Raw genomic sequence first — 27,926 nt, 5'->3', positions numbered from 1 at the left:
CCACTCACTCACCCTTTCCTTCCTCTCCTCCCTTTCCTCCATCCTCAGGCACCCAAATCCCCACACCCTTCTTATCCACCCTCATCCCCTCCGTCCCCTGTACCTTCAACGTCTTGTTAAAGTACCGATCCGTGACCTTTAGATTCGGAGTGATCCAGTCACCCTCTATATTCGACAGTAAATTGTACCGTACAGTCTGCCGGCTCATAGGCAACAGATGCAGGGTCCGTAGTTTAGGTCCGCTGAAACCAAAGTCCTCGCTGGCTTCCATGGCGAGTTCAAAGGTGAGGAAGTGCATCGTCGGGTTTTCGAGCACATAGTCGAGATGGATAAGTGAGTCGATTGTGGGGGAGAAATGGGAAGAGGCGAGGACGCGGGGTTCGGAAGACGGGATTTGAATGCGTGGGATGGGTAGGGAGGACGTGACCGGGGAGGCAAGCGGATCGGAAGTGCGCTTCCACGTAATATTGAGAGTGGTGTCAAGGGCGGTGGAGCGACGCTCTTCGAGATTGTTTTTCCGGATATCCAGACTGAAGCCCCACTCGCTGAGGATCTGGGGCTCCATGGCGGTTTCTTCGATATCGAATTCTTTTGTCACGTCGCAGGTTGCGCCGCCGTGGATGCTGTGTACTTCGACGGCTAGGTCGCTGACAATAAGCTGTTCGTCGGCAAAAGACGCGACTTTCGCTCGTAGACCCCATTTCTGTGCTATACCAAATGCGTCAGGCGATTCAGGGTTGACGTTGCTCTCTGCTTCTTGTAGCTCGAAATAACTGGGCCATGGATCGGGGTGCACACGTGCGTTGAGATCGTAGCTTGCTTCGAAAGGAGCGTTGAAGACAAGGTCTGCGACCATGATCTTGGAGATGGGTATATCGCGGTCGCTGAGGAGATGATATAGCACTTTGACTTCCAAGGCATAGTCTGCTGGATCTGCAGGTGCAGTGAAACGGATTCTCTCCGTTGTTCTTGCTCCTTGGGCTAGTTTTCCTACGACATGCCCTGGAAGATCCACATCAGTAGACCCGTCAAGCGCAGGCGGAACTTCCTTCATCGGGGACTCTGCTGGACGCTCGACCCACGTATAACTCAGGGTATCTTTGGAGCGGCCTAGTAGTCGCACCTCGAGGACTGCCTCGGTGTCTTCTTCTTCTTGGTTCAAGATCTCTATTGCCAACGTTACTGATTCATCTGTGTAGTACTGGTTGCGAACGTCCGGTAGATTGATCTCCATCTTGGGTGGTTTGGGTAATATGTGAACAGACATGCTAGATCCATGCTTCAGCGTCCTTGACTTGATCTTGGCATCCGACTTGATCCACCACACGGGACGAGCTGGAGTCTCCGGATCCGTGTCTGAGCAGGCAAGTTCAAATTTGTCTGTGCTGACACCGAAAACGCATGCCGCAATGTCTACATCTCCTGACTCACGGAAAACGAGTGGGAAGCTGTAAACCTTTGTCTGTCCTGGATGAAGCGTCAGGTCGGCTGTTCCAGCCCAACGTGGCTTTCCAGTGGTGGAGTGGGTTTCCTCTAATGTGCAAGATTGCATTTTTGAGGCACTCCCGGAAGATTCTCCATCGGCCTCGTGAGTCAGCCGAACTTCAGCCAAGCCGCCGTTGAACTGGTATTGGATAAACGACAATGTGACAGGAGCAGAGCCTGGGCGAGCATTCGAGGTGATTGCGAGCTGTGAGCGAAGTGGTTCACCGACATTACCCTCAGCTTCGGCAAAGGCAAAGGTTGTCGACACTGTAATGTCAGTGTTGCACGTATTCGACAAGAGTTGCGTACGTACAAGGAGACATGTGGTCTTTGGCGTTCAGACTCACGCTCACCTTGTCAGCTGCTGCGTCTGGGAATACGTCCAGACATGTCATCAAATCGTATTTATACTTTGTCTTGCCAGGAATTGCTGGTTGGTGTTAGTCAATGTTGTTATATACGTAGCTAAAGAATACTGACTTTGACTGTAAAGTTCCCATTCTGTTGCAACATATGTTTCTCGATCTTGTGTTCGCAAGGCGCATTCATGGAGGGCCCATACTACTTCTGAGGCTAGGCTCCACCAACCTTCTTTCCGCCAAGCCATCGTCTCCCAGAGTGGCCGTAGTACTTTGAAGGCATCGTCGAACCTCCTTACGTGTAGCAACGTCCGAGCCACCTCAAGCTGCATCTGATCTACTTTCCGATGCTGTCCTCGAGCTTTGAACTCGGCAATTGCATTATTCAGCTTGCCTGAGATGTCTTTCCAATGTTCAAATCCATTGCCAATACCAGGTATAGGATACTCTTCATGAGGATGTGGTACGAGATAGTGATCGTATATCTGGTTCCGGGCAGACACTTTAGCAGCAGGCGACATGCCCGGCGGCGTTCGGTCTTCTTCTGGCATCTCCCTGGCGAGAATATAACGCCTCTTCGCATGGTCGCTAGCAATCTTGTGCCAATACCCAGCATGATGTAGCAGTTCCCATGGCGGCAGCCTTTCTCCTACCGGAAACTGTTTCTCGGGCTGGGAGTATAATGCGCCCGGGAAATCTGTCAAGGGATCCGGATCTGATGAAGGGTCCCTTATGTTGAAGATCGGCAACTCTGTCCGTCTAACAATCTCAGCCATAGCTTGGGCCCACGTAGACTCCCAGGCTTGCCATCCGTAGTTGTTGCTACCCTTGCCGCGGCGATCGAGCACGTCTTGCAGCCTGTACTTGTATCGCAACCATGACTGGACAGCAGAGGTGGGAAAATTGTTCCATAGCTGGCACCGGATGTGTCGCAGTGCAATGACATCTGCTAACAAGCGTATCTCATCCCACCTTGGAGACCAGCTCGCCGTGGTTTCAAACAAGCCTTCTGCGCCGAACAAGGCTTCCAAAGCAGTGCTGTAGTGCCGCTGGGCAGCATCCATCTCCTGGCGGAACTCAGCGAGTATACCCAGCTTGAAGTCGTAGCGGACGCCCCACCCGGGATACGACAGCGTCTGTGATGTTCCGCGCGTAGGCGGAGCTGTTGGTGGAGGGATGGTGCCTCGTCCCTTCTTCCTTCGCGCATGCTTGGTAAGGTCTCGGTAGTACTCGACGCAGACGGGTTGTAGTATGGCCAGAATGGACGTAACGAAGGCTTGGAGTTCGACGCGCGACGTCCTTGGAGGCAGGAAGAAGAGTGAAGTCTTTGGATCCAGGCCAGTAGCCCGCCGTATCACCGCCAAGCGGTCCTCGATATCTGGTGCCTCGATGATAGTCTTATCACTCAACAATACAACGACGTATCTTGTGCGATGGTCTGACTTTTGTATCTGGCCCTTGATCTTGTTGATGTCCGTCTTCAGCTGGTTATCGTGCAGGCTGTTTGTAATGGGATCGGTGGTGAAGTTGAAGAAGGAGATGAAGACGGAAGGCACGTAGTGCTGGTGCTTTGCGACCCAGGCAGGAGCGATGACACCGTCGGGGAAGGAGGAAGATGCCGGGGAGAGGGGTGATATGGGCGAATGCAGGACCCACGATGTTGCGGCTGCGATGGTGGGACTGCCTGGCGGAGTGGTCTCGGAGATGGAGGGCGCATCTGCCTTTTTCGGTGGCAATTGGAAGTTCTAGCAAACATCAGCCCAAGGCTCCTTCCCGTGGCATGTTCGCAGGCGCCTGTACCCTGCCTACACTCCGTATTCTGAAGCCATGTGTGATGCCCCGACGGCTAAAGTCGCGCGCGTTCCAGGGCGCATTGGTTCCGTCTGCGCTTAGGAACTCTTGGAGCAGCTCGTTTGCGCGGTCGCCTTGTACGGGGGGTAGGTCTGAGCTGATGCTTGTGACAGCTCGGCCGGGAAGCACATGGTGGACGGGTGGAGGGGGGTCGACTTCCTTGCTAGTTGCTAGGCCCGAGAGGACAACAAAGGGCAGGTTGTGGACTACAAAGTCGGATGGGTAGGCGTCCATGTCTCCACGCGCCCAGGTTAGCGCTCCATGGGGAGGGGAGGGCGGAGGTGCTGCGGGATTGGATTTGCTCGTTGCACGTCAGACAGCAAAGCGAGGCGCGAGTTTGGCTGCGAGTCGTCGTCCCGAATTGGCGGGACCAGACGTGTTTGTGGGCGTGCGAAGACAGTGTCAAGATTGCTGGCAGGCCCATGTCATGGGCAGTCGACACATGCCTAGGCGTGTGAATCGCGGGAGGGATGACGCTAGCTGGAACCCTGTCATGCATCTTCTCTCCGCCAAACGATTCCTCCACACAGGCACAAGCTCTCCAATACCTCACTTCCGTACTCGAGCCGTCTCGCCCTGTCTTCACGCGTCTTCCTACCCCGCAACCCCCCCAGCAGCCCACCGCGCTCTTGTGCCAGCTGGACGCGCATATTCTCCACACTCCGTCTCTCCACCCACTTTCCGCTCGCGCTGGCCAGACGCCGTCGACGCCATGGCGGGCCAGCAGCAGCAGATACTCGACACCATCTTCAGCATGAAGCGGAAGATGCTGAACAAGGACGATTGTACGGTTGCATTTGCCTCGGCACAGTGCCCAGCTAACACCGCGCAGCCGACACAGAAGACTCCGAGACGCCCTTCAGTAGCAACAAGCAGGATTTGAGGCGCAAAGTCCACTATGCGCGCGCTAGCGACCCGGACTTCCTGTCTGACCCGCGACCCTACAAGAAGGTGCGTTTCGAGCTATACTACGTGGGCGCCCATCGCAGACTGACGCCTCCCAGCGCATCGAGCACGCCGGCTACTACAGATCTATCCTGCAGCGCAACCCTCCGCGATACGATCCGGACGGCGACATTGTCGAAGTCGACGACGAGTACGACGACGAGGAACATGTCGAGCCTGTCGAAGAGAATCCATACGGCAACATACAGCTGGAGAGTCTTCTTGCGCCGCTCACGTCGGCCGCCGACCTACCCAACCATCCTGCCCTGAGCGTGGCATATTCCTCTCGACACCTCACAGACCTCGCCAACGAAGCCGGAGCTCTCTCGCGAAAAGAGCACGTCACCAACGCGCGGGCAAAGAGTTTATTCGTAAAGCTTCAGGGCGACTCTACATTTGCGCCAGATGCTCTGTCGGCTATGGCCGGGGCGCCCTTCCAAGAGTCGTGGATCGATAGCGCAAACGGACACATGGATGAAGAGGAGCAGCAGCAGACGCATGATGCCGAAATGCAGGACAGCACAGAAAGTCTCCATGACGTAGACATGGAGGACGCAGGTCAGCTAAATGGCACTAGCCGACAGTCTGAGATCAATGGCGAGAAGGTCAATGGCGCACATGCTGCAACAAACGGAACACACATTGGCGACGCAGAGCAGGCGCAAGAGAATGGAGACGGAACGCCCGACGACGCGTCTGATACCGCGTCGCAACAGACGGCGCATAGAATGACGACGCGAAGACGAGCTCAGGCGGCAGCCTCCACCCCTTCCCCGCCTCATTCACCCGCGAGTGGTGTTGGCGCGATACATCCTCACTTTATACATCCCTCAGACTCGCTGCCGGATCGCGACTTTGGTCTCCCGCCCAACGAGGCCGAGGAAACACGCATGCTTCTCATGGCCTACGTACAAAAGCAGGAGGAGGTTGCACGCATAACCTCAGATCTGTACCAGGGTCTATTGCAGGCCGACCGCATGCGGCGAGACGTTTACAAATGGTCCAAGGCGGAAGCACATGTAGGAGAAATGAGCGATGGCGAGGATTGGTATGACAATGAGGAGTGGGGTCTCGAGCAGGATCTTGCAAAGGGCCGGGATGAAGAGGAAGATGACACAGCCGTGGCTGGAAAAAAGAGCACAAGACAACGGCGGAAGCCTGACAAGGATGACCGGTAGTCCCAATTGCGAGAGTAAAGGCGGCCGTCATCATACACTTTTGCTTGTTCATTGCGTGCGCAGCGAGATACCACATTTCTAGGATATGAAATGCACAAACTTTACACTGGGGTGGGTTGCTCTTGCCTCAGGGAGTCGTCCACGTGCTACCGCGTCAACATCGTGCTTTCTCCATCCGCCCGATTCGAAACTTCCTACACCCAACAACGTCAGTACGCCATGGAGTTCGTTCTGCGGTGCAACGACCTCAAGTGTCGAAAGCGGTTGCACGAGCGTGCCGTAGTCACCACTTGCAGGTTTGTTCACATCACCCGCTTCTTGCCCTCTGATCGCTGACGACTGCAAACAGCCATGTCTTCTGCAGCGACTGCGCGGATACTACTGGGCTGTCGAGGTCTACGAATGCGCATCGAACCTGTCCAGCATGCAACGCATCGCTACACAACCCTGACGATGTGGTTGTTGCAGGCCTCAGCCCATCGGAAGACTACAAGACGTCGGTACTCAGTGGTCTAAGTCCGACCATCATCATGGAATGCGCCAGCCGCGCCTTAGCTTTTCATAGCTATCAGACGTCGCAAGAGATCATCTACCAAGAGCACCTCGCCAAGGGCTTAACTGACAAGTATGATACGCTCAGCCAACAGATGGATCAGCTCATCCACGACGCAAACGCGCAGATCAAGGCTTTGCAAGGCAAGATGCAGAGTATACAAGCCTTCGCCCTATCTTCATGCCTCATACTTATAGTTGTGCAGCTATGCAAGCCGAACAAGAGGCTCTCGAAATCAAGAATATTGAACTTGCGGAAGCTTACACACAAAAGACCAAAGCGCATCAGCAATTACAAGCTCGCTATCAAGCACTAAAGGGGCAGGTCAACTTGACCCACGTAGCCCAAGCTGCTGGCGACGAAGCCGCGTACACGCTCCGGGCTGCCCGAGGAGACCGTTTCATCGACCGTCTCCCCGGCACGCGGACGGGAACGGCCAACTACAATCAGATAAACATGTCCCAACAAGCCGGGGTTGGCAGGATGCACAATAGAGACGTCAGTAGGAGTTCTGAAAACAGTGGACGGCATCAGCAGGGTGGCATCCACATCGGGCCCCCATTCAATCCACAATTACAGAGACGGGGTTTAGGTGGCAGGAACAGTACCGGTCGTGAGTCGCTCCCCTCTAGTTGCATTGGACCATCCTACAGCTACGGCTACCTTGAAAGCATCACACGCTAACGAAGTGAAGATTCTGCTGCAGTCGGGACACCTGCACAAGCCCATAAAAGTCAACTTCCGGTCCTTGGCGGCTCACGTCAACCTCCATATTTGAGTCAGGATATTGGTTCCTCGTACCATAACTCACCGATGACTAGACAGCCAGTTGCCAGTGGTCTTGGTCCGCGAGGCCTGGGCAACTTTTCGCTCGGAGGAAAGTCATCAAGGAGGACTGGCGGTGCCAACAGCACTGGCCCGGTGGGACGATAGACTGGAGAACACTTACTCGCGAATGCCTCAAACAAGGGTTGGTGACTGATCATGACCGAAAAGTGGTTGGCCACAGCATGTGCCAATGCAACAGGAGGTCTGATGCTATGTCTACTACAAAATCGCAAATAGATGATAACATTTCTGATGGAAGGATATGTAGTCTGCCTCAGATATCGTGCTTTGTGAACCAGTTCCTTTTGTTGGTCCACCTCCATCAAACACACTCTGGTCAAGATCCCAGATATATCAACATGGCATAAGCGATGACCTTTTGTCACTTCCTCTCCACTATTGATGCGAAGCGCCACTCAGGTCTACGAGTTCCTTCGCGTCGCACAGCATTCTCAAATATGTTTAGCGGCACACCAGGACGTCGGCGAGGCGGAACCAGGCGTACCACGTTTCTCCACATCTCCAGGCCCCCAGTCTCATAGTTTGCAACTGGATGTTCTCCACGACGCGGAGATATCCGTATTAGGCGTTCAATTCTCACCCTGAATAAACAAGTAGAGCATTGTATGATAGGACAGTAGGTCTGACTGCTTCGGCGCCGAAAGCAAGATCTTGCAGCGATTGCGTAGCTTTTCTTACAAGTACAAGTGTTGATCACGGGCTTGCGGCATCCAATGTACCCACAACTCACACGTACAACTTCTTTTAGGTGGCATTAAGTGCATCCTTCGGGTCCTAGATGAAAGAACTGTTCCACTTGGTATGCCTGTGCTAACGTCATTGCATGACTTTGACAGCAATCACGAAGCAGTTGATCGATCGCGATGAGCTTTGATCAAGAGAGTGGATCAGGCCAGGGAGAGAACAAACACATAAGTAGGTCACAGTGATCCAAAAAGACAGAGAGACATACGCATCAACGATAAATCTTTTCTAGGACTTGTCAACTTTGATATCGAACGAATTATCGAAATATTCACTTTTTGTCCGACTCTCACCACTCCTAAGATGAGGACTTCACAACTCAAAGCTTTTCCCATATTGGGTCTTTTCTCTGCGCCTGCCGTCGCAGACTTTGTCATAGGAAAATATTCTGGTCAACAGCTTGGTGGTACTTTTCAGACACCAGGACAGCTAGGAGTAACAGGGACATGGATTAGTACGAGTAAGTTTCATCATCATCGCGAATCCAGCACAAAGCCGTTCGCACTCCCATCTCGCCACTTAAAAAGTCACTGTAAATAACCACCTCTATCCCCACAGACATCCCCGGACAAGATTCCGGCTTCACAACCTCCGACTTCTGCAACGCAGGCACCTCAGCCGACGCCAGCGTCTCCGAATGGAAAGACTGGACCAACAACAACTTCTGCGATCTACAAGTCCCCGGATGCCCCTCCACCATGCGCATTGTCAAATCCGCGGGTACATTTTCTGGCGACTGCGGTGCCGAAGTGAATAACAAGGACTACACGGGCGACTATGGTGTTCTTGTTGATACGGTTACGAGCCCGAATGCGGCGATTGGGAATTGTTATTATGCGGGCGGGGATCTGTATGAGAACTGTGCTAGTACGGGGAGTGTTTATTATCAGGCGTTGGTTGTTTGTTTGACGGGGGTTTGTGGAGGGGTCTTGGAGAGTGAGTTTAATCCTTAGGTTTAACCAGGGAATGGAATGGTTTCCTAGAGTTCATCTCATAGTGGCTACAATCAGATCTTCAGGATGCGAGCGCAGATACAGGAAGAAGGATGGAGAATCAAAGACGAGAGTGGTGGCTTGGTAATCGCAGTTCGCATTCGGTGTACCTATTGATCCCTTACAAACATCTACGTATGTGGTCGGGTTTGCTCTCATTCGAGCGATCCGTTTCGTTTGTGTGTCCTTTTAGATCGCAAAATTAACGAGCGATATGGTACTTTGCGGTGTAACATCACAAATAGATGGAGTACATATTGGCCAAAGTATAGCATCATGCGCCAACGCAGATGCTCGAATTTATAATCAGAACCCCATCGGGATAGAGATCTTGGATGGCCGAAGTCAACTGACTGTATCGGACCGCTACAGTGCGTGAAGATCTTTACTATGCGCATCCTCCACATCTCTCGGATGTGTCTTTCCAGCCAGAACCCAGTCCCGTCGCAGTTACCGTATAAGTCATCCGGCCGTACGAGTTTGTCAGGTGTGTTTCCCACGATGCAAATCGTAATTCACTTCCGTTTGGCCGGGTAGCGATCAGCGATTAAACGCAAGTCACCGTCACCGCATGCAGACATGCGCTATCCGATGGTGTCATTTCGTGAAGGTAGCTCCGGCAACGCGAATGGCAATGTGGGCATGCTTCGACTAAGTTGAGTTAGTGATTGTACCAGAAAGGTGTATCGTTGCCTTACCTGGATCTTGGTTCGGGCGGAACCTTCCTTCACTAGGACGGCCAAGAGGTTCTTGCAGTAATTCGAGTTAGTTCGTACTGAGCCCATGATCCACCCAGTTGCGCCATTCTCCAACATCGTCGGATCTGTACGGACGTCGACTTTGGTCCTCCACCACGAAAAACTCACCGAGAACTACAGAGCGTCGTGGCAGCCGCGCATTCGGCGACCAAGGGTTTTGTGAGGACGTCTACGGATTTGTTTCGGATGGCCAAGGACAATCTGCCAAGCAGGTGGATCGGGGAGAAGACGAAGCAGAGTAGCCAGTCGACAACAATATGTTTTCTCGTGTGTTCGACATCGCAGATACGGTCCTGTATAGTGACACTGTGTCAGATTTGATAGCGACAACTCAGCCGACAGCGCTGAGTAGAATTGAGTGAGCGTGGATGGCACGCCTGCCAGAATGATTACTTTGAGAAGTTTTCATCGGATCCCAAGGGACACAGCCACCAGATGGCGCGAATGGCATGACTGCAGCCGAGGCAGTAGGGCAGTCGTTTCCGCGTAGAACACAATTGTCAAGAACAGTCAGACTTCTGAAATCCGCAGCATGCGGCCGGCCCACAAGTCTTAAGGTATTGCGCCGTGCCAATCGACTTCGGCGCTTCATCTCCGTAAGTAGTATGACAATGACGGCACCGGGCAATCTAGAGGTCTAGATGTCTTCAACAAAAGGCGCCAAACTTCATTTTCCTTTTCCTACGCACTGCCAACGGTCGGGTCGTAGACAAACGTGCATAATCTGGAGAGAAAGCAATGGTGCTTGTAACGGTCAGAATAAAGCCCCGATTAGACTCGATTAAAGCGGGGCGCACGCCACTTGCGCCACCTCAGCCACGGCCCGAGCCACGCTTGTGCTGCCACAGATCGTCTCACGTACCACATTGTGGTCTTTTCCAGGAGCTTGTGGCTTGCCCATCGTGCAGTGCATCGGCAATGCTTGACGGAAGAGCAATTACATCCGATGGTTCGATATTTGCATGCGCTAACTCTATGGAAATGGTGTTCTGGAAAGAGTAGAGCGCGCCGGCATTCTTCGCCGTTGATGGCGGTGTCAGGAAGGCTACCCACAGCCATCGAGTTTGGGAGGCGGCATGTCGGGGGTGGTCCGTTTCACCACCTTGGAAAAGGTCTTGCCCGGTGGGCGTGGCGCCCAAGATCCCACCTCAACAATGTCAAACGATTGATTCATGCATGCCCTCTCATTTCGGTGTGCTGTTTGCCTCTCGAATTTGCTGCGCCAGGTGAGTCGTGCCTCTCAGGCCATCGATGTTCGCTGTACGGTCCAGAGCCTGTTCGAGAATAGAAGAGATACGCGTCCTCATCTCTAGAGGCGTTGTCGACGAGGTGGTGTGGACCCTTCGAGTCAGTGGGTTGCACTGCAGCCTCGTTGTCAAAGTCGCACACACAAGCTTTCCCACCCCTTGGTTCACACGCCAAGCAATCGGCTTACGACACACCCGCATCCTTCTCTCCACTATCCTCCCTACCGGCGCCTCAGCTGCGCTACTAAATCTCCGCTTTACCTGATTGAAACCAAGCCCGGACCTACTTGTGGAGCAGAATCGCGTTTTGACGGCAGGGACAACGCCCAAAACCGCGCGCATTATCAGGCGGCTTGATGTCACCGGTCCTCTCGCGCTCATGGATGCACGTAGAATCAATACATTAGAAACGTGACGACGTTGATCACAACCAGAAGCGCTTCTACTCCTTGTGCTTGAATAGCGGCACTGAATCGTTGTTTCCACCACTCAAGCACTATCCTGTCGCGCCAGGATACGTCTACAGTGGAGAATAAACAAGTCTACCAGTCGTGCTATTTGTGTTCCAATCATCAAACCCAGTGCATGTTGTAGATATGACGTCCGACAAGGCTCACTGCTTCATGCTTTGGTTGTGCAAAGAGGCTCTACCGACTTGACAGATGTAACCGCAACCTTCTTAGATGTCAAAAACATTAAACCGTTGACATGCTGTAGAACACGATTAGCGTACACAAATCTCAATGCTAGGCACACGCACGCTTCTGCGGTACCTTTGCGATTGGAGGGAATTCCGGTCCACTCCTTTGAAACGCTTCTCTCTTGGCACAATAAGGCGAAACAGGCACAAACCGTGCGGATCACGATAGGCGAAGTCTGGGACTACCCCAGTGTGTCGTGTTTCGAACAAATGAGCATAATCGCCAAGACCGGGACCCAGAAACGTCCGATGGCATGGCGATCGACCCTTGTCTTTCCCATCTTGGTGGCAAACCACAGTTTCATGCATCCGCGAGGCTGGACAGGACCATGTGGGTTCACTCTATCCGCGATTTCGCCTTACTTGCATGGTGCATGATTCCGCGGTTCACCCGTTGGCATGCATCGAGAAGTTGTCGGGTATGGGGCTCTGCGGACCTCGGGTTTGTATAAGAGGGAGTGGAAGACGCACCCAGAAGACGGCACTCAACATCGAGCCAACAGTCTTTCACAGTCCTTCCATCTTTCCACTTCTTTTACAATCTTTTGCTTGAAGCATCACATTCGCTAGTCGAACCCAACGTTACACTCTTCATTCACCAACTATCCAGCTTTTTTCAGCCCCAACCAATCCAACCATCAACATGAAGGCCTCCGTCGCTGCTTCCATCATCGCTTTCGCCGTTGCCGTCTCGGCCGGCCCAGCCAAGTCCGCTCCCAGGAACTTTTTCAACGTGAACAAGCGTGCTAGCCTTCCTATCCCAGCCTCTGCTGGCACTGAGACCCTCAAGGAGGCCCAGGAGATCACTGGCACTTTTGACGGTGGTCTTAAGACCTACGGTCGTGGCGTCTCCTGCACTGGTCAAGCTGAGGGCGGTGACTCCGATGCCGTCTTCATCCTCAAGGATGGTGCTACTCTCAAGAACGCCATCATCGGCGAGGACCAGATTGAGGGAGTCCACTGCGAGGGCAGCTGCACCATCGAGAACGTCTGGTGGGTCGCTGTCTGCGAGGACGCTCTTTCTCTCAAGAAGGACGGTGACGCTACTGGTAAGAACTTTCGAGATACATCTGCTCTGAGCTGTGCTAACATCCTTTAGTCATTGGCGGTGGTGCTACCGGAGCCGAGGACAAGGTCATCCAGCAGAACGGCGCTGGTACCGTCACTGTTGACGGCTTCACCGTCGACGACTTCGGCAAGCTGTACAGGTCTTGCGGTAACTGCAAGCAGTCCGCTGAGCGCCACGTCATCATGAAGAACGTCAAGGCCTCCAACGGCAAGCTCCTTGCTGGCATCAACCCCAACTTCGGTGACACTGCCACCATCGACGAGACCAACTGCGCCAGCTCCGTTGAGGTCATCTGCGAGGAGTTCAAGGGTGTCGCCTCCGGCAGCGAGCCCGAGTCCGTCTCCACCGGTCCTTCCGAGGCTTGCATCTACAAGGAGCCCCTCGCCTCTTGCTAAGCGGTTTCGACAACGACACGGATACGCTTGGGAAATAAAATGGTGGATGCTGAGGCTATCATTGGATAGCAGTGGTGTGGTGCATTTGTAGCGCTGGTAGCATAGCCTGGTGCATTCAGTTCTTTCTTGTAAATACTCAAAAATCGAGTACACTTGTTTCCAAATACTCTGGTTGACCTGTTGTGCTGTGGAGTGTTGTGAAAAGAGAGAGAGCGACTTCTTCGCATTGTCAGCGAGATTACTGATGAGGTACTGCGAGTTGGCTTAGAGAAGTCTGCGTCAACAAGCATAGTGTTTCACTCACCCTCAAGGTACTCGCTGTGCCATACACTTATAGACAACTAGGTTTCAACCCAATGTGTGTCTCTATCTAGAGCGGACGATAAAAGCTATCATAATGGGCCACATCGCAGGCGTCTGACGCGGCACATATTCCTTCATCCCAGATAACGGCCCTAGAACGGAACTCCCAGACCCAACTATTCCTCCTGCTCAACAAAGTCGCTCTCCTCTAGCCTGACCCCACTCAAAACCTTGCCCATATGTGTCTTCTCAACACCCTCTCCCTCACGGCGAATCTTCATGAGTAGGACTCGTAAGAAGGGTACAGGAGACTGCTTCAGTCCCCAAATACCAGCTGGCGGGTCGATGAAGCCGTCGGCATAGACTTGCTGGCCATCTTCTGCGCTTCCCTTCAGTAGACCAAGATGATCGCATAGCTCTTTATATTCGACGACGGAACGAAGATAGAGGCTTCCAGCAAAAAGATTCAGCTGTAGTGTCAAGCTGCGCGAGACCGAGCCAGACGAGAATATACGGCCAACATTATAGAGCATGAGTTCATCGATCGACGCGTAGCTGGTGTTCGAGCGCGGCGCAAAGATGTGGAGCGTAACCTTCTCCGACCGGCGAATCAGAGGTAGCAAGTGATTGGCTTCATGGGGACTGATGACCATAATGTGCTTGATAACTCCCGCATTGCCGGAACCGGGTACAGTCAAAAGGAATTGTACTGGTCGCTGGTATGAATCGGAGATGAAGGACGCTTGAGTCGACCCAGGAGGTACTTGAACGGTGCGCATGAAGTCTGCCGTAACCAGCAGCTCGTCTGGTAAGCTGCTCAAGTCAATGAGCTTACCGGCACTCGTTGTATTGAGTTTTTGGAAGGCCGGCCCCCACGCTTTCGAACCAATGACGACTTCTCCGGTGTTGATGAGGTGCTTGAGGTCGGCATGAACATTGTGCAAATACGCTTTCAAGCGCGGAGGACGCTCAACTTGGCGTTGCTCCTCAATCTCCGGAGCAAGCTCACGCTCCTGTTCCTCACTCAGCGCAGCAGAGGAGAAGCCCATGGCCTCAAAGTCGCGGCAACGCGATACGATAGTGACGATGTTCTTGTTAGACATATCCCAGTTGCTGAGGAGTGCGGAATTGTCGTTGTCTGCACGTGGCTTGTAGCGGGTCTCTAGACTGGCAGCTTCATCCTCGAGAAAGGCTTCGGCTTGGTCTTTCGTCGTGCTAGCACCGCTCAGTAACAGGTGCTTGTGACTCTCGAAACGGTTGCCCTGGACGGCCCAGAGTGGCAGACTCTTCTTCAAATCGGACCAGGTCTCGCCGATCGCCCATGCCAATACGTCTTGAACCTCGATTGGGGTACCGGTTGGCTTGCCAGTCCGTTCGTATATTTTCGTTCGAATCTCCTCGGGGATAACAAAGCACACCGATTGGCCATGTCCCAGCTTTCGTAGGCGCATTGCAGCTTGAGTAAGGCGATCTTTGGTCAACTGGCTGCCCAACGTAAGCGCGGCTCGGTAGTGTCGCGGCAATCCAGCTATGTCCGTTCCCCTCGTATGACTCTCGTCCAAGTAGACGACGCAAGAATCCAGCATCTTTGCGTACGGAGAAGTCTGGAAGGACTCAATTTTGCCACTGCGGTCGAGCACCGAAAGCTCCTCGTCTTCAAAGTACAACACGGCCTCAATGTCGGTGGAACGCAGCTTCAACCATGTCTCTGCCACTTGCCGGTTATTCTGTTCAAGAATCGAGGCTCCACAGTCTAGTATGACCCTGATGTCCGAATCCAACTGCTCAATGAAAGCAATAAGATGCTCTCCATCACTACCTGCAGTGCGCACCGGTAAGTTTGCCACTGAAGTCTCGTCCATCAACAGATATGATAAGACCTGGGCGTTCGTATGGTGCTGGCTGGGCAGATCTAGGTGTTGAATACCGAGCGGAAGTAGATGCAGAGTGTCATTGGTACCGGAGAAGCCAGTGCTCGGATATGGCTTTGGAATTGCTAGATCCCAGCCGCTTGCACTCAGCTTGGAGGGGAATTGCTTCAATTCTTTCGGAAATACCAGATATGAGAGGTAGTAGTCAATGGCTTTCCTTGAAAATCGCAAGCCTGGGAACACTTCCGTGATGCACTGATGTCGGTCGCGTATGCTGAGTCCAGAGAGCTGCCTGAAAGGCTTAGGTAGGTCTGAAGACGACGTACTGACAAACTCGTCGTAGTGGATGACCGCTTGATCGGATTTTAGTACATGTATGAGGGTGTCGAAGAGAGCATCGTCGCTTAGGCCAGTGTAATAGAACGTCAGAAGGGTCAGGATAATGACGACATCTGGGTGAGAAAATTCGCTTCTAGGTGAAGGAGCATCTTTACTGCGGTATGGGACAGCAAGGCGAGTGCTCGGGGTGCGGTAATTGTCCAGACCAAAGTTTACGCGATAGCGCTTCTGAGTGTAGATGAAATGTAACACCCCACCAGCGAACAGACCGCGTAGGAGAAGGAGTGCTGGCTTGGTCGTCTCAGTCCAGAACTTGCTTTGTTCCACTGCTGCAATCTCACTTTCTCCCAGTTCCAGGACTGAGATGTAGCGCAATATCGCTGCTTGCATGGCAGGGGACTGAGAGCGAGAAGGACTTCCTATTCCTGAATCAACAACTCGGGTCGCAAGTCGATTGAGGATGCGATCAGTAGCGTCAGACCGTAAGAATCTGACCCTCGGATACCGTCCATCTCCATCTCCCTGTATATCAACGGCTTCCGGAAGTTCCCTCTTGACTTGTTTGGCCACGAGCGGAATCAGCGCTAGAAGATCCTGAATGATCAACCACCGCTCAGGGGCGAGTTCTATCGACTGTTGGGAGCCCATCGTGTAGATGAGCTCGAATTTGACGGAGAAGTTCTGCAAAAACGTTAATATATGTCTCGCAAGAGTGTTAGATACCATGAGCTTACCTCATCACTCTCGTCGATGCAGTCACAGGACACATTGTCAAACCACTGCTGGGTTGCCAAAAGTGATTGAGCGGTTTCTGACTGGTCGATGAGAACACATTCGACCGCCATTAGCTTGAAAGATAAGATGTGCTCCGGCTGAATCAACAATATACCGCGCTCGCGGATGCACTCTTCGTATATCTTGCGGATCGTGCGGGCATCCTGGGCGCTTAGTCGGAGGTTACGCGAGAAAGGCATCTGATAGATCCTTCGATTCAACAAGCCTCCAAGCTTAGCGATAAGCATTTGTAGCATCTGTTTACTCTGGGGTTTTGCGACGACTACCCGGACAAGCTTCTTCTTGTCACCAAGAAAAGCACTGAGAATAGGCAAGATGGTTGTAGACTTGCCACCACCCATTAGCAACTGGAGGACGACGTTCTCTTTCGGTGATCGCATCTGACTAGCGATGTACTCTTGCTCTTTCCGAACGAGGATACCACTCTCAGCCTCGATGAGAAGGGTCTCTGGATATTGGTGTACATCCCAGTTTGAATGCCCATGATGGCGAAGTTCCTGCAGAGGTGAAGGCACAAAGTTAGTGTATGTCTCGCATGCATCTCATACAGTCATAATTTACCTCGATGAGATCGACCGGTTTGTTGGATAAGCGGACCAGCCTCTGAGCCCGTTGTAGATTGGTGACGGCGAGTGCATACTGAACCATTGTCTTCTTCCACGATGCTGACAGCTCATCGAATCGGTCTCTGTGGAGCTGACTGAGCCAGAATTTTGTGCAGATACGCGGTGACAATCGCATCTGATAAGCGACTTCATTGTCGAAAAGGTCGTTCAACGCGGTACTGAAGGTTTCCAGATATTCCGTGCAGCTACGTAGATGCTTTTGTAGCAACACTTGAGCATCTGGAAGCAACCTGTCGTGCCTGTTGTCATTGATGGTATGGTTATCAAGGGCAACGCAACTTGATTGCAGACTCTCGACATAATCTCGCTCGCATTTCGACTTGGCGAGTAGCATGTTCCTCTGACAAAGCTCCTCAAGCCGCTCTTTCGCCTGTGAGTGCTTTTTGGGTACGTGTTTCATCGCAATGGTTACGTTGGGTTCGCAAGGGGGTACCAGTGACGTGAGGCCAGAGGATGGGGGCGGAGTTGTAGCAAATACATCCAGCACACTAAAATGACGACTAGTGTCCTTGACGTAACCCTTCTCTTGTGGCACGTTGATAGCATAACGTGCCGCAGGCACAGGTGCCACTGGTTGTCGCGCCAGGATCTCTGATAACTGTCCAAGGTAGTGCATGAACAGACGGTTGTTGAACCAATGAACAAACTGATTCCGAATGGTTGTCGCTGCAGAAAAAACGTCGAGGTAGGCAGTATACTCAGTCCCGGACGGCACGCTGGGACTCTGCCTTGGCCACTGGTTCTTCAGATCTTCCACGAACGAGTCGATCGCCCTAGTTTGATTCTCCTGAAATGCGGCGTACATCCTGTTGTGATGCTGCTGTTCAGTCTCCGATTCTCGCTTTGGTAGATTCGCTTCATTGGAATCTGCAAACGCCTTGGTGTTGCACAGCACCGTGTTCCGAATCGCATTCTTGTTGAAGTCGTGTCCCTGGTTTAGCTCGTATTTCACTGCAGTAGGTGGCTGTACCGCCGAGAGCTTATGTACCCTATAGGCTGCAGCTAGAGCCTGTATCGCATCCATGTCTGACTTTTCGGCGTAAGCCATCGTACAGAGCCATGTCATTATGTCATAACGATTGCAGTCAGTAGCTGCGCTGGCCAGACCTCGTTGTAGGGTACACCAATACCCCTTTATTCGCTCCGATGCAGCCCCCAGCCACTTTGAATCGTACTGGAGGCTTCCAGGGTCGAAAGAGCTGTCTACCCCTGAAACAGTAGCATTGGCTAAATGCTCTCGGAGAAGCCCGCTTTTGAGGTCTTGAATCGCGCTGTGAAGAGCGAACCGGTTTCGTAACACCATCTTGGCTGCTATATGCACCTGGTTGCTTCTATTGCAAGCTCCTTGGTTGTCACGCGCGTTGTAACATGAGTCTTGAGAAGAGGTGAATTCCTCGGCACCGAAGCTGGCAACCTGATATGTGGCCGTTCGAATCGAAGACCGCTGATCTAATTGAGTGTTTGAAGAAGCCGCTAGCATCTGTTGAGTCTGACTGATCTTCTCGAAGATCTTGGGCTTATCTGGGTGAAACAGACTCATCTTAGCTGCTTGATGCAATAGGCTTGATACAAGGGACCGCAAAGAGGCATGCTGAGACAGCGACGGCAAATTCCTATCCCACTCGGTACTCTGCATTACCTTCAAATGCTGGGGATAGTACGATCTCGCAGCCGAAACACTTGCAACACAGGTCAGAAGATCTACGTCTCCTGGCGTGAGAAGGTCGACCGACCTCACCGCTGCTGACCTGAGAATCGATATCGCAGACTCCGTGCCCGTACATCCAGTAAGGGTATCGGGTAGGCAGTGAGAAGTTAGCGCGTGTAGATAGCAAAGAATCAGGCGGCTTCGAAGACTTCCGTCACCCGTTATCTGACCGAGAGTTTCGTCGATGTTGTAGGCACGAACTCGAGCTGCAGAGGCTTCTGAGGTGCTGACTTCAGGATGATGTATGGAAACCCTCGTGAACTTGAACGATCCTTCCGGAATGAGAACTGTCCGCTGACCATCCGCTGACCTCAGGATCAGTCTACTCCGCATGCCTACGAGGGCACCCATTGTTTGATCTGAGTCGATAATCATATCGCGAAATTGGCGAGAGCGGACATCATGATGGGTTTCGCGAAACTCAAAGGAGATTTGGAGGCGAACGAGCTCGATTTGAACATGTGAGTTCGGTGTCTGATCTGAGCCAACAACGCTTGTATGAATGTGTAGCGGCTTCTCAAGTGGTGCCAACATACTGGATATTGCACGAGCCGTAGGGCTACGAATATTGATCATCGTCTTCTCGTTATTGACCAGACGCCACAATGTTCCACGTCGTACAAGACGCCATCGTGAATCGTCGTCGTTGGTTGACCACGGAGAGTGCAAAGGTCGAAAGATTACCTCTTCAGCTTCCGAATCATACCAGTGTACGGAATCTGTAACCAAAGACTGGGGTAAAAGTTCTTGGAAAAGGCGTGATGGAACCATCTCAAGTCTCCGCTTATCTCCGACAGCACATAGAAGCATATTGTTGTCTTTCATACCGAAATGCAGCTTATATCCGTGATAGAGAGTCTTGGCAGAGAAATTGAATCCAATCTCATCCGTCGGTACCACTTCTAAGGCTGACTTGTGGAAAAGTGGTGCATACATCTTGTGACGCATGTAATCAGCAGGAAGACGAGCGAGCGGAAGACCGTTGACAAGCAGCTCTCCACTGAGCATATTAAAATGCACGGACAGGGACCCAGAAGTTGTGAGCATCCAATGTTGTTGGTTGCTTCCATTGAGCGGAGTCCAGGGTTTACTAGAACTCGATTCGAAAGCGGCCCAATTGGCTTTGACGGCATCAGAAAGACCGCTGTCATTCGCGAGGATGCAATTCCTTAGGGTTGGAAGGATGCGCAACTGCCAAGCTGTTAGCATGGACGTTCGTCTAGAGTAAGGTATTCGATGCGTTGTCTTTGAGCTTTGCCTCCTGCATGAGCGAGACAACTTCCAACGTTACTATTGGACTACCTAGGTAGGCAGCAGAAGAATAGACGCTGTCGCTGAATTTCTGCTCAAGCTCATATAAAGAACACAAAGGACGGACGTACTACGAACAAGTTAGCGGATATTTCGGTAACATAGTGTCCGTGATGGCTATCTTACCCATTAACGATTTCCACGACTGCAGTGTGATGCTGAAGAGTTCGGGGAATTCCGACGGCATAGAACCACAGTGCTCCTGCACTACTATTGATGATTGGAGCAATATCGAAATTGCCGACGATTGCTGAAGAACAGCCCCGAAGTCAGTCTCCTCCACGTCGTAGGTCGAGCTGCACAACAATGCTACTTCTGTAGCACGACTATAAAGCTCTGTACGCTGACCGTCATCCGTTGAGGCAGCCACTCTCTGCTTCAGTCGTCGTAGCCATCTCAAGCAGACGTTTCGCAAACCCTCGAGGTAATTCAATGCGCGGGAGCGGACGTCTGAAGCTGATGCCAGGCTCAATAATCGTCGGGCGAGCAAGGAAAATGTTGCTGCAGCTCGCCACGATTCCCAGTTCTCTCGGATACGATCCAAGTTGGTCTCAAGCTGCTCAAGCATCGCACGGCCGAAGGACGGCTCTCGAAGGATAGAGTGGCTGGAACGCTCGATGCTCTGGCTTGAAGGACCAGTCTGCTGTACCGTCTGGAGGACAATGCATTGTGTCTCAACTTTCGTCCAGTCAACTGAAGGAATCGCCAGCTGAGCAAGGATGTTTGAATAGATGATACTATGCCCAAGAGGCAGCGCACTCAGCGCCTTGTATTCATCGATCGAGAAATGAGTGGGGCAGTCGAACAAGCTAGCCTGGTGGGCTTGTCAGCTGGATTTGTATTATAGATCATGAAGGTGCAAAGCGTGTTTTAGGCCTCTAGCTATAAGCTGCTAGTCCATCCATGTAGAGCATCGCAGATACCCTGAGGGACCTTTATAGCTAGAGCATCTTTCGCGCATTCAACGAGGATAGGGAATGGAACTTACAATAACTTCATTAGCCGGTAGGCCATCGAGCGAAGAAGGTGGTCGACACATGAATCGTTCAAGAGCCTTGGATCGCTTCGGCATCGGGTAGTTACACTTCTTCGGGACTTCCAATGTGCAGTTTGGCATGCTTGTGTTGAAGATACGAGTCGAAGAGTCGTAGTAGGCGTATCTCAATGCGTTTTTCAAGCACACGTCGTCGTCGTCAAGGTAAGGAATGGCTTTCTTATGCTTACGGTGGGTGACGGTGTGGCTCTTGATGTCCGACAGCGGGATGATTCGCCGCTCTGAATATCGGGGAGGTAGCAGGTGAGACAGGCCGTGATGCATGTCAAGCGTGTAGAAGTATGATGGTTGTGATTGGCTCGCGTCCTTGTATCCGAGAACCGTGGTGATGAGGAACGCTGAGGCGTCGCGCCAGTTGCTGTAGGATTCCGGCACTACTAACTCAAATACTGTAGCTTTTGCTACAGATGCCTGGCTTGAGACAGGCCATTCGAAGATTTGAATGGTAAGATTGTCTGCATGTCGTTTCGCTGCACATCTGCTGCAGCTTCCTGAGTGTTCCTCACGTGTGTAGCCATACCTGTGGTTGTAGACCACCGTTCGGGTTTCGCATGGGGTGCTGTGGTAGCGGTCCATATACTGCTGATACTTACGCTTGAGCCTCGCGAGCTCCTCACATTTCGCCTGGCGCTTGGTGGCGGCGTCGACTTCGATCTTTGACAACATGGCCTGTAGGGTCTCTTGTCGATCAAAGTACCTTACAGCGAATGACGAAGAGTGTCCCAAGTCTCGGTAGACAGAGGGCCTCTTCAAAGCTGTGTGACGCCGTGACTGTACGTAACACTCTGCGACGTTCAGACGATTCAGATGATTCTTCAGAGGTAGCATGAGGCATTGCAACTCCTTCAAGTCAACCTCAGGGTCGTACTCTGCCAACAGAGGATAGATGGTGCAGGCAATCCTGTCACACGCGATCCAAAGCTCAGTAGTTGCCAGATACATGATGGACATACCGACAGGCGCGCCAGCGTAGGCCCTGCTGGCGATGTCATAGTACGTGGTCATGACTGCACGTAGTTTTGCACAAGCATCTTCATCGTGAAGATGAGACCTAGTCCAGTCGGTAAGATGATACTCGACCCACCTCTCGAAAGCCGCCAAACGAAAGTACTTGTCTTCATGTGGATCAAAGGACTGTAGGCTGCTCGGTAGCTGAATAGCTTCATAAGACGGATACCTTGAGGTGGGCGTGAACGTGGACAGTGAGACTTCTCGCTGCCGGTCTTTCATGCTTGACAAGAAGGCATCTAGGCTAGAGAGGTCTATGTCAACATCGGCCTTGGGCTTGAGTTTAGCAATAGTGCTGAAGTCTATATTGCCTTGGCAGTTGCCGATCTGAGCCTTCCACTTCTCCTCAATCAGCGTGTGCGCGTCAGTCATCTTGTCCTGAATATGCGGCGCCCAGCCTGGCTGTAGGTAGTCTGTCTGCTTGAGAAGCTCGAGCTTGCGCAGTCGCCGCGTCAGCTTCGCTAAAATGAGCTGGATGGTCTCGCTGCCCATGTCTCCCACGTGTTGTTGAGCCCGATCGAGTAACTCTGCAAGCATGAAAATCATGAAGGCTTTGTAGATATCATCTGCATGAAGCGTATCAGCCCTGCGAGCGAAGAGCAGCTGGAGTGATACGCGTAGCAGAAGCCACAATGGAGATCGCCGCCATGGTGACAGGCAGTTACTCCACAGAACCTCCTCACGGGTATGCTTCTTGATGCGCTGTACATTCGTCGACTCGCCAAGAGCAGTGATGATGTTCATCAGGAAGTCGGTAACCATACCCGGATGAGTTGTGTCGCGCTCTTCGACCATGGTCTTGTTGTTCTTTTTAACCTGTGGTTGAAAGCCTGGAGCCGTTTGAGTCGCCATCGTAGCTATAGTCCTGGAGATCGATTCGATGAGATCCGGGTTGACGTCTTCGGTCGGTATCTTTGACGCGTAGCCTGGAAAGTCTCGCACAAGCCGCACTGACATGGCCGCCGCATTTGTTGGTGATAGCTCAAAGAACTCAAAGGTCAAGCTGTCTGAGGAATGGCTAACGAGCACTCCCGCATTCTGCTCTTTGATCTCCAGTGGTACGGCGCCGGCAGTACTGTTCCTGGTCTTCTTGAGAACTTCCTGTAATTGGGATTGGCTGATATTACCGTGATGGTCGCGACAGGCTCGGAGGTTCTCAACCGTTGTTATGGCAGCCGTGATGGATCCGACATGTTCGTGTTTGACGTAGCCCTTCAAAGAGTCAAGTGCTTGGATAACAATCTCGAGCAGGACCAGGTCGTGTGCCGTGTCACTATCGTCTTGTTGTGGTAGCTTCGGTGGAAGCACGACATGATGAAAAGCGTAGGCCGTAGCCTTCGCCGACATTATGGCGTAGAGGCCCTTCGGGAGCGAACTCTGTGGTATGATAGTTAGTGTATGTGGGTCTTACTGTCCGTTGTACTTGTGCGGAGGATATATCAGAAGATTTGGATCACGTACCTCACAGTCTCAGCTATTGCGAACCTCTATCAAGGCAGTCGATGATTCTCGAAATAGGTTTCTTGTTAGAAAAGATGGTGTCGTAACAAGCGCGACCAACGTGAGGCGCAAAAGGTATTTTGTCGTTACGAGTACAAAGAAACGAGAAGACAAAAGCTGACGGATGAAAACTCTGCAGGTAGCAAGTTGTGTGGTCGTATAGAAATACAAACGGACTTGTCTTTCGCTTGGAGCGCTGTGCGGCGATTGTCCACCGCCCCACCACCTCGCCGCTACACTGCTGGTTCACCGGTTGCAATCCATCAAGGCTGAGTATATTGATATACCCAAGCCACAGATGAATGCGGGATCAAATTCATGCGATGCAAGCATCGACATCGTTCCGATAACTCCATGACGAATCGATTGGCAGTGTGGCGCGCGCGCGTAGCACAAGGCCAGCATGTGCAAGGCAACAACTCCAGATTGATCCAACCCAAGATCTGATCTCCCGCATGCCACCGTCATTCCTTATCTGCGGCACAGTCGATCATCCTTCTCTTGCGGGCGAACGATGCCTGAGGAACACATGCTTTCACAAGGCTGTAGCGTTACGAATTGCGAAGCCGCCGAGGCGCTCGAGGCTAGGCAGTCACGATTTGCGTGCAACAGCATATCGTATGATCTTGGTAATGAGCTGTAGTTCGACGCCGCAAAGGTGGATGTTTGATGCGAAGAGCGTGAAGTCAGAAGCGACAGAAGGTTAGGCGCAAGGCGTCATCAATCTCGCGCTAACCGTTTTTGCTCATGATGATCGTCAACAGACACCGTGGGCGTCTCTTACTTCATCCTTTTACTTGCGAATTCTCTCACTTGAGAGATCCTGTTCGGTCAGACTATTGAGGATTGAGGATGTTGTGATCAGCTCAAGCTGATATGCGTCATCGCAGTACCATGGGATGAAGTGGATGAATCAGGTCTCTTACTTCAAAGCACACGAACCGCAGCATATGCAGTATGTCTATGAAATCCTAGGTAATGTTCGCGCTCAAACACTAATGAAGGAAGCCACCATCGCCACCATAGCCAATGACCATATATGATTCATATGTGTCCAGAACCACGATTCTCTAATGAAGGAACATCCCTTTTACATTCCGTGATAAGCGAAAACCATAAGCCCGCCTCCAGATCTCGGAGCAGCAACTTTCTTCCAGCCTCGTCTCTACAGCATGTCACACTGCGAAGGACCTCGGGAGCTTTTTTACTCTTCTTTTACAGATCACTACTGAAACCTACGCTAGATGTGAACAGTTTACTTTTCCATCAAAGTCACGACAGAGAAATCTGTATACATATTAAGGATATGCTTTGATACGAGGTAGAATTAGTGAAAACGAGCTCCTGCGCAGCCGCGGACGCGCATGCCACTCCCGTTCTCCATCATCCATCTTACCCGACCACCCATCCCATCACATGTCATTCAGGGCCCCCTCCCAAGCCACTACCGCCATGCCTCTCCAACGGCGCGCCGCAACATCCAACAAATAAAAAAACCCCCCACCCCAAAATCTCGATCCCGATTCCAAAAACCTTTTCTCGCACTCGCGGCACCCCCAACAAACAACGATCTCTTCCTTAGCATGCCCGCGCACACGCCAAGGCACGAGTCAAAAAGCGGGACTCAGGACTGGCAGGTGACATCATCGGAACGAGCGAACCGCGGATGTGCGCGGGTTCCGGTGCCGGCCCAGTTGTTCCAACAAGGAAAGTGGTAATCACCGGGCGATGGGAAATACAATGTTTGAAGATACGAGGTTTTTTGGGCAAGTGAGAATGATGATGATTATAGGATTGTGTGATTATGATGAGTTGTTTCTCCCCCGTTAAGGTCTACAGAAAACGCGTAGTGGTGGTGTGACCCGAGAGTCGTCAAATCTCGTTTTTCTCGTAAACGGCGAGCATCCCAATCTTGCATGCGATCCTACATGTTGGTTATGCAGTAAAGGGAAAAAAAAAAGACAACGAATCCTAAACGCCCCCCCATAACCGGTGCGGGTATCCAACGGTCTTCCAGAGCTCAAGCAATGGCTCAGTCGTCGGTGTTGGGTTTCCCCACAATTCATTAAGTGTCCTCCTGTACATGATGTATCACCGCGCCTCGACAGACGCCTCCATTGCTGGCTTTGGCATGGGCTTGAGCTCCGAGCCCGCGCCGCTCTCAGCCCTCTTGCGACCCGTCAGCGAGAAGTGATGGCTCGAGCTGGGGCGCTCTTCAGCCTTGTCACTCGCATGGTTGTTGTTGTCGCCAAAGCGCGAGAAGATGCTGCGTTTCTTGGGCTGGGGCTTGGGCTCGTCGTTCAGGCCCACGTCCTCGAAGCCCTCCTCAGGCACTTGGTCGTGGCTTTCGCTGTGGCGGGGTTGCTGCATCGACGAGCGGGGCGCGGCGCGCGAACGGCGCACGTCGAGAGAGCGTCTGGTGTCTACGGAGCGGCGCGCATCGAGCGATTGGCGAGGATAGGTTTCGTGGACATTGTCTTGGATGGGGGAGCGCGCGGAGATGTCCTGTGCCGTTAGCGGGGCGCTCTTTGCCACATTGTGGGCGATACGTACAAATGACCTCCTGTACGAGTCGAAACTCTCGCGCGAGATGCTAAACGGCTCGTTTTCGCTGAGCAGACTGCGGTGATTTGAGGAAGTGGTCGAGACGTTGGACTTGGAGTGCCAGAACGTGGGCTTCTCGTGCTGTGGGGATGGCTGTCGCAACGTTAGCCAACGTCTCACAAGACGATTATCGCGCGAGTCGCTCTACATGCAGCCGTCCGTCACATTGGCTAGACATTTCTTACCGGTAGGTACATGCCGCTGTCGTTTATTTCTATCACATTGTAAGCGCCCATTTATCCGATGCGCTGATGCGACCTCGGGAAACATGTATAGACAGGAACATGTCTGTGCCGAGGCGCATTTTGGGAAATCTCACCACTCAGTTTGTATTCAACAGGGTCCTTGACCTGCAGGGGCGTTGCGCCCGAGACAGCTGTGTTCTTGAAACCGTTGTCCGGCGCGCTCCGCTGGGGCTCATCGGCAGTCTCAGGCACACCCGCGCGGCGAAAGGGGTTGCGAATAGGCATGGTAACAAGGCACTAAGGTTCAAACAAGGCGGTACGAGGACAGAGTGGAGAGTTTCAGTAGGCTGGTGTAAGATGGATAGTGAGCAAAGAGGAAGTCTAACTAACATCATGGACTTTGCCCAGCCAATCGGGCAGGAATCAAGGGACTAGCCTCTCGGTGCCACGCTATCCGATCCATCCTGTCGCGCAAGAGCAGGGCAAAACGGAAGACGTCATGTTGTAGGTGTATGCAGACTTGATTGATTGATTGATTGATTGACGGATGCACGCAGGACAAATGTTCTTCCTTTGCGACCTTTCGAACGCTGAGCGGGAAGGATTGCGCCTCATGTTCAAAACGTTCGAGGTTCACATGCCGAGACTGGCACAGATGCAGGCAACTCCACTTCTGTCAAACGAGCCCCTCCTTTGCCCGATCTCTGACAAGGATATTTCTGTGCGGGACCTGAGGCTGTGTCCAGGTAAGCATGGCATGCAACGGTCGAGATGCTAGACCAGTGTTGCGTGAGGTATTTTGAGTATGGACACTGCAGGCAATCCATGTGATGCGCGCGGTAGTCCTGAACCTTGAGACGGACCTACCGGGGTGAGTAGGGCCAGATTTGTGTTTAATCCCCCCGGTAACTCTTTGTGTGTTTTGTGATGCCGTTTGGTTACTACAGTCTTCCCAGTAGCTGCATGGAAAAGAAGAAACTAGCCTACATGAACCACTCTTTGGGTGCAGTAGTCGGCAACGCGGGGTCGAAAGACAAAGGTGGTGGTAGTCGGGCCAACAGACTTTTAGCGGAGTGTAAGAGTTGTAGTCTGCCTATCGCCAATGCCCACGCCTTTTGTTCAACAGGATCGCACTAGGTGTAGACAAGCAATGACAGCGGCATGGTGGTCAGTGATCCAATAGACTGAGTTGTCAGCAGCTCTGATATAAGGTTGTCTCTGTGAGGCTGGGTCGCTGCAAAGCCTGCATACATGCAGCCAGAAGGCCCCCGCACATGATGCATGAGGAGGTGCCTGCAGCTGTGAATGTCGACTACTAATCGACTTGCAGTCCTTTCACGTTTGGTTCCGCTGCGAACTGGTCGTAGCACACCACTCATATACCTGCGCTGGTCTGGTGAGGAGCATCCCAGTCTTATACGGCGCGCATCTAATCTGCCCGAAAAGTGGAAAGCGCCGAGGCATAAATTGAAGTTTTCGGATCATGCCACGGCGTGG

The 27,926-nt window shown here is 52.3% G+C and overlaps 6 protein-coding genes across 6 annotated transcripts; 3 read left to right on the top strand and 3 right to left on the bottom strand.

Moving 5' to 3' along the window:
- Nucleotides 1-4: 4 nt before the first annotated feature.
- On the bottom strand, nucleotides 5-4,101 carry ACET3X_009608 (uncharacterized protein; the record flags this gene model as incomplete). The annotated part of the gene is made up of 4 exons (XM_069455742.1): nucleotides 3,645-4,101; nucleotides 1,966-3,589; nucleotides 1,799-1,915; nucleotides 5-1,752 (listed from the first exon to the last, which is right to left on the bottom strand). Exons 1-4 carry the CDS (start codon nucleotides 3,927-3,929, stop codon nucleotides 5-7), a joined length of 3,774 nt encoding a protein of 1,257 aa, XP_069302441.1. The 5' UTR covers nucleotides 3,930-4,101.
- Nucleotides 4,102-4,407: 306 nt separating this feature from the next.
- Nucleotides 4,408-5,818, top strand: ACET3X_009607 (uncharacterized protein; the record flags this gene model as incomplete). The annotated part of the gene is made up of 3 exons (XM_069455741.1): nucleotides 4,408-4,480; nucleotides 4,528-4,646; nucleotides 4,700-5,818. 3 exons carry the CDS (start codon nucleotides 4,408-4,410, stop codon nucleotides 5,816-5,818), a joined length of 1,311 nt encoding a protein of 436 aa, XP_069302440.1.
- Nucleotides 5,819-6,037: 219 nt separating this feature from the next.
- On the top strand, nucleotides 6,038-7,304 carry ACET3X_009606 (uncharacterized protein; the record flags this gene model as incomplete). The annotated part of the gene is made up of 4 exons (XM_069455740.1): nucleotides 6,038-6,114; nucleotides 6,168-6,526; nucleotides 6,577-6,984; nucleotides 7,066-7,304. 4 exons carry the CDS (start codon nucleotides 6,038-6,040, stop codon nucleotides 7,302-7,304), a joined length of 1,083 nt encoding a protein of 360 aa, XP_069302439.1.
- Nucleotides 7,305-12,304: 5,000 nt separating this feature from the next.
- ACET3X_009605 (uncharacterized protein) lies at nucleotides 12,305-13,125 on the top strand (the record flags this gene model as incomplete). Its single annotated transcript, XM_069455739.1, has 2 exons — nucleotides 12,305-12,710; nucleotides 12,761-13,125. 2 exons carry the CDS (start codon nucleotides 12,305-12,307, stop codon nucleotides 13,123-13,125), a joined length of 771 nt encoding a protein of 256 aa, XP_069302438.1.
- A 479-nt stretch (nucleotides 13,126-13,604) lies between these two features.
- ACET3X_009604 (uncharacterized protein) lies at nucleotides 13,605-23,487 on the bottom strand (the record flags this gene model as incomplete). Its single annotated transcript, XM_069455738.1, has 6 exons — nucleotides 13,605-16,319; nucleotides 16,373-16,930; nucleotides 16,995-19,966; nucleotides 20,205-20,892; nucleotides 21,067-21,509; nucleotides 21,726-23,487. 6 exons carry the CDS (start codon nucleotides 23,485-23,487, stop codon nucleotides 13,605-13,607), a joined length of 9,138 nt encoding a protein of 3,045 aa, XP_069302437.1.
- A 1,954-nt stretch (nucleotides 23,488-25,441) lies between these two features.
- Nucleotides 25,442-26,714, bottom strand: ACET3X_009603 (uncharacterized protein; the record flags this gene model as incomplete). The annotated part of the gene is made up of 4 exons (XM_069455737.1): nucleotides 25,442-26,145; nucleotides 26,194-26,337; nucleotides 26,430-26,458; nucleotides 26,564-26,714. 4 exons carry the CDS (start codon nucleotides 26,712-26,714, stop codon nucleotides 25,732-25,734), a joined length of 738 nt encoding a protein of 245 aa, XP_069302436.1. The 3' UTR covers nucleotides 25,442-25,731.
- Between the last annotated feature and the right edge of the window lie 1,212 nt (nucleotides 26,715-27,926).

This window comes from Alternaria dauci, chromosome 10 (genome assembly GCF_042100115.1).
Source record: "Alternaria dauci strain A2016 chromosome 10, whole genome shotgun sequence".
In the NCBI taxonomy this organism is placed as follows: Eukaryota; Fungi; Ascomycota; class Dothideomycetes; order Pleosporales; family Pleosporaceae; genus Alternaria; species Alternaria dauci.
The sequence above is the reverse complement of the archived record's forward strand: the minus strand, read 5'-3'. Positions and strand labels throughout refer to the sequence as shown.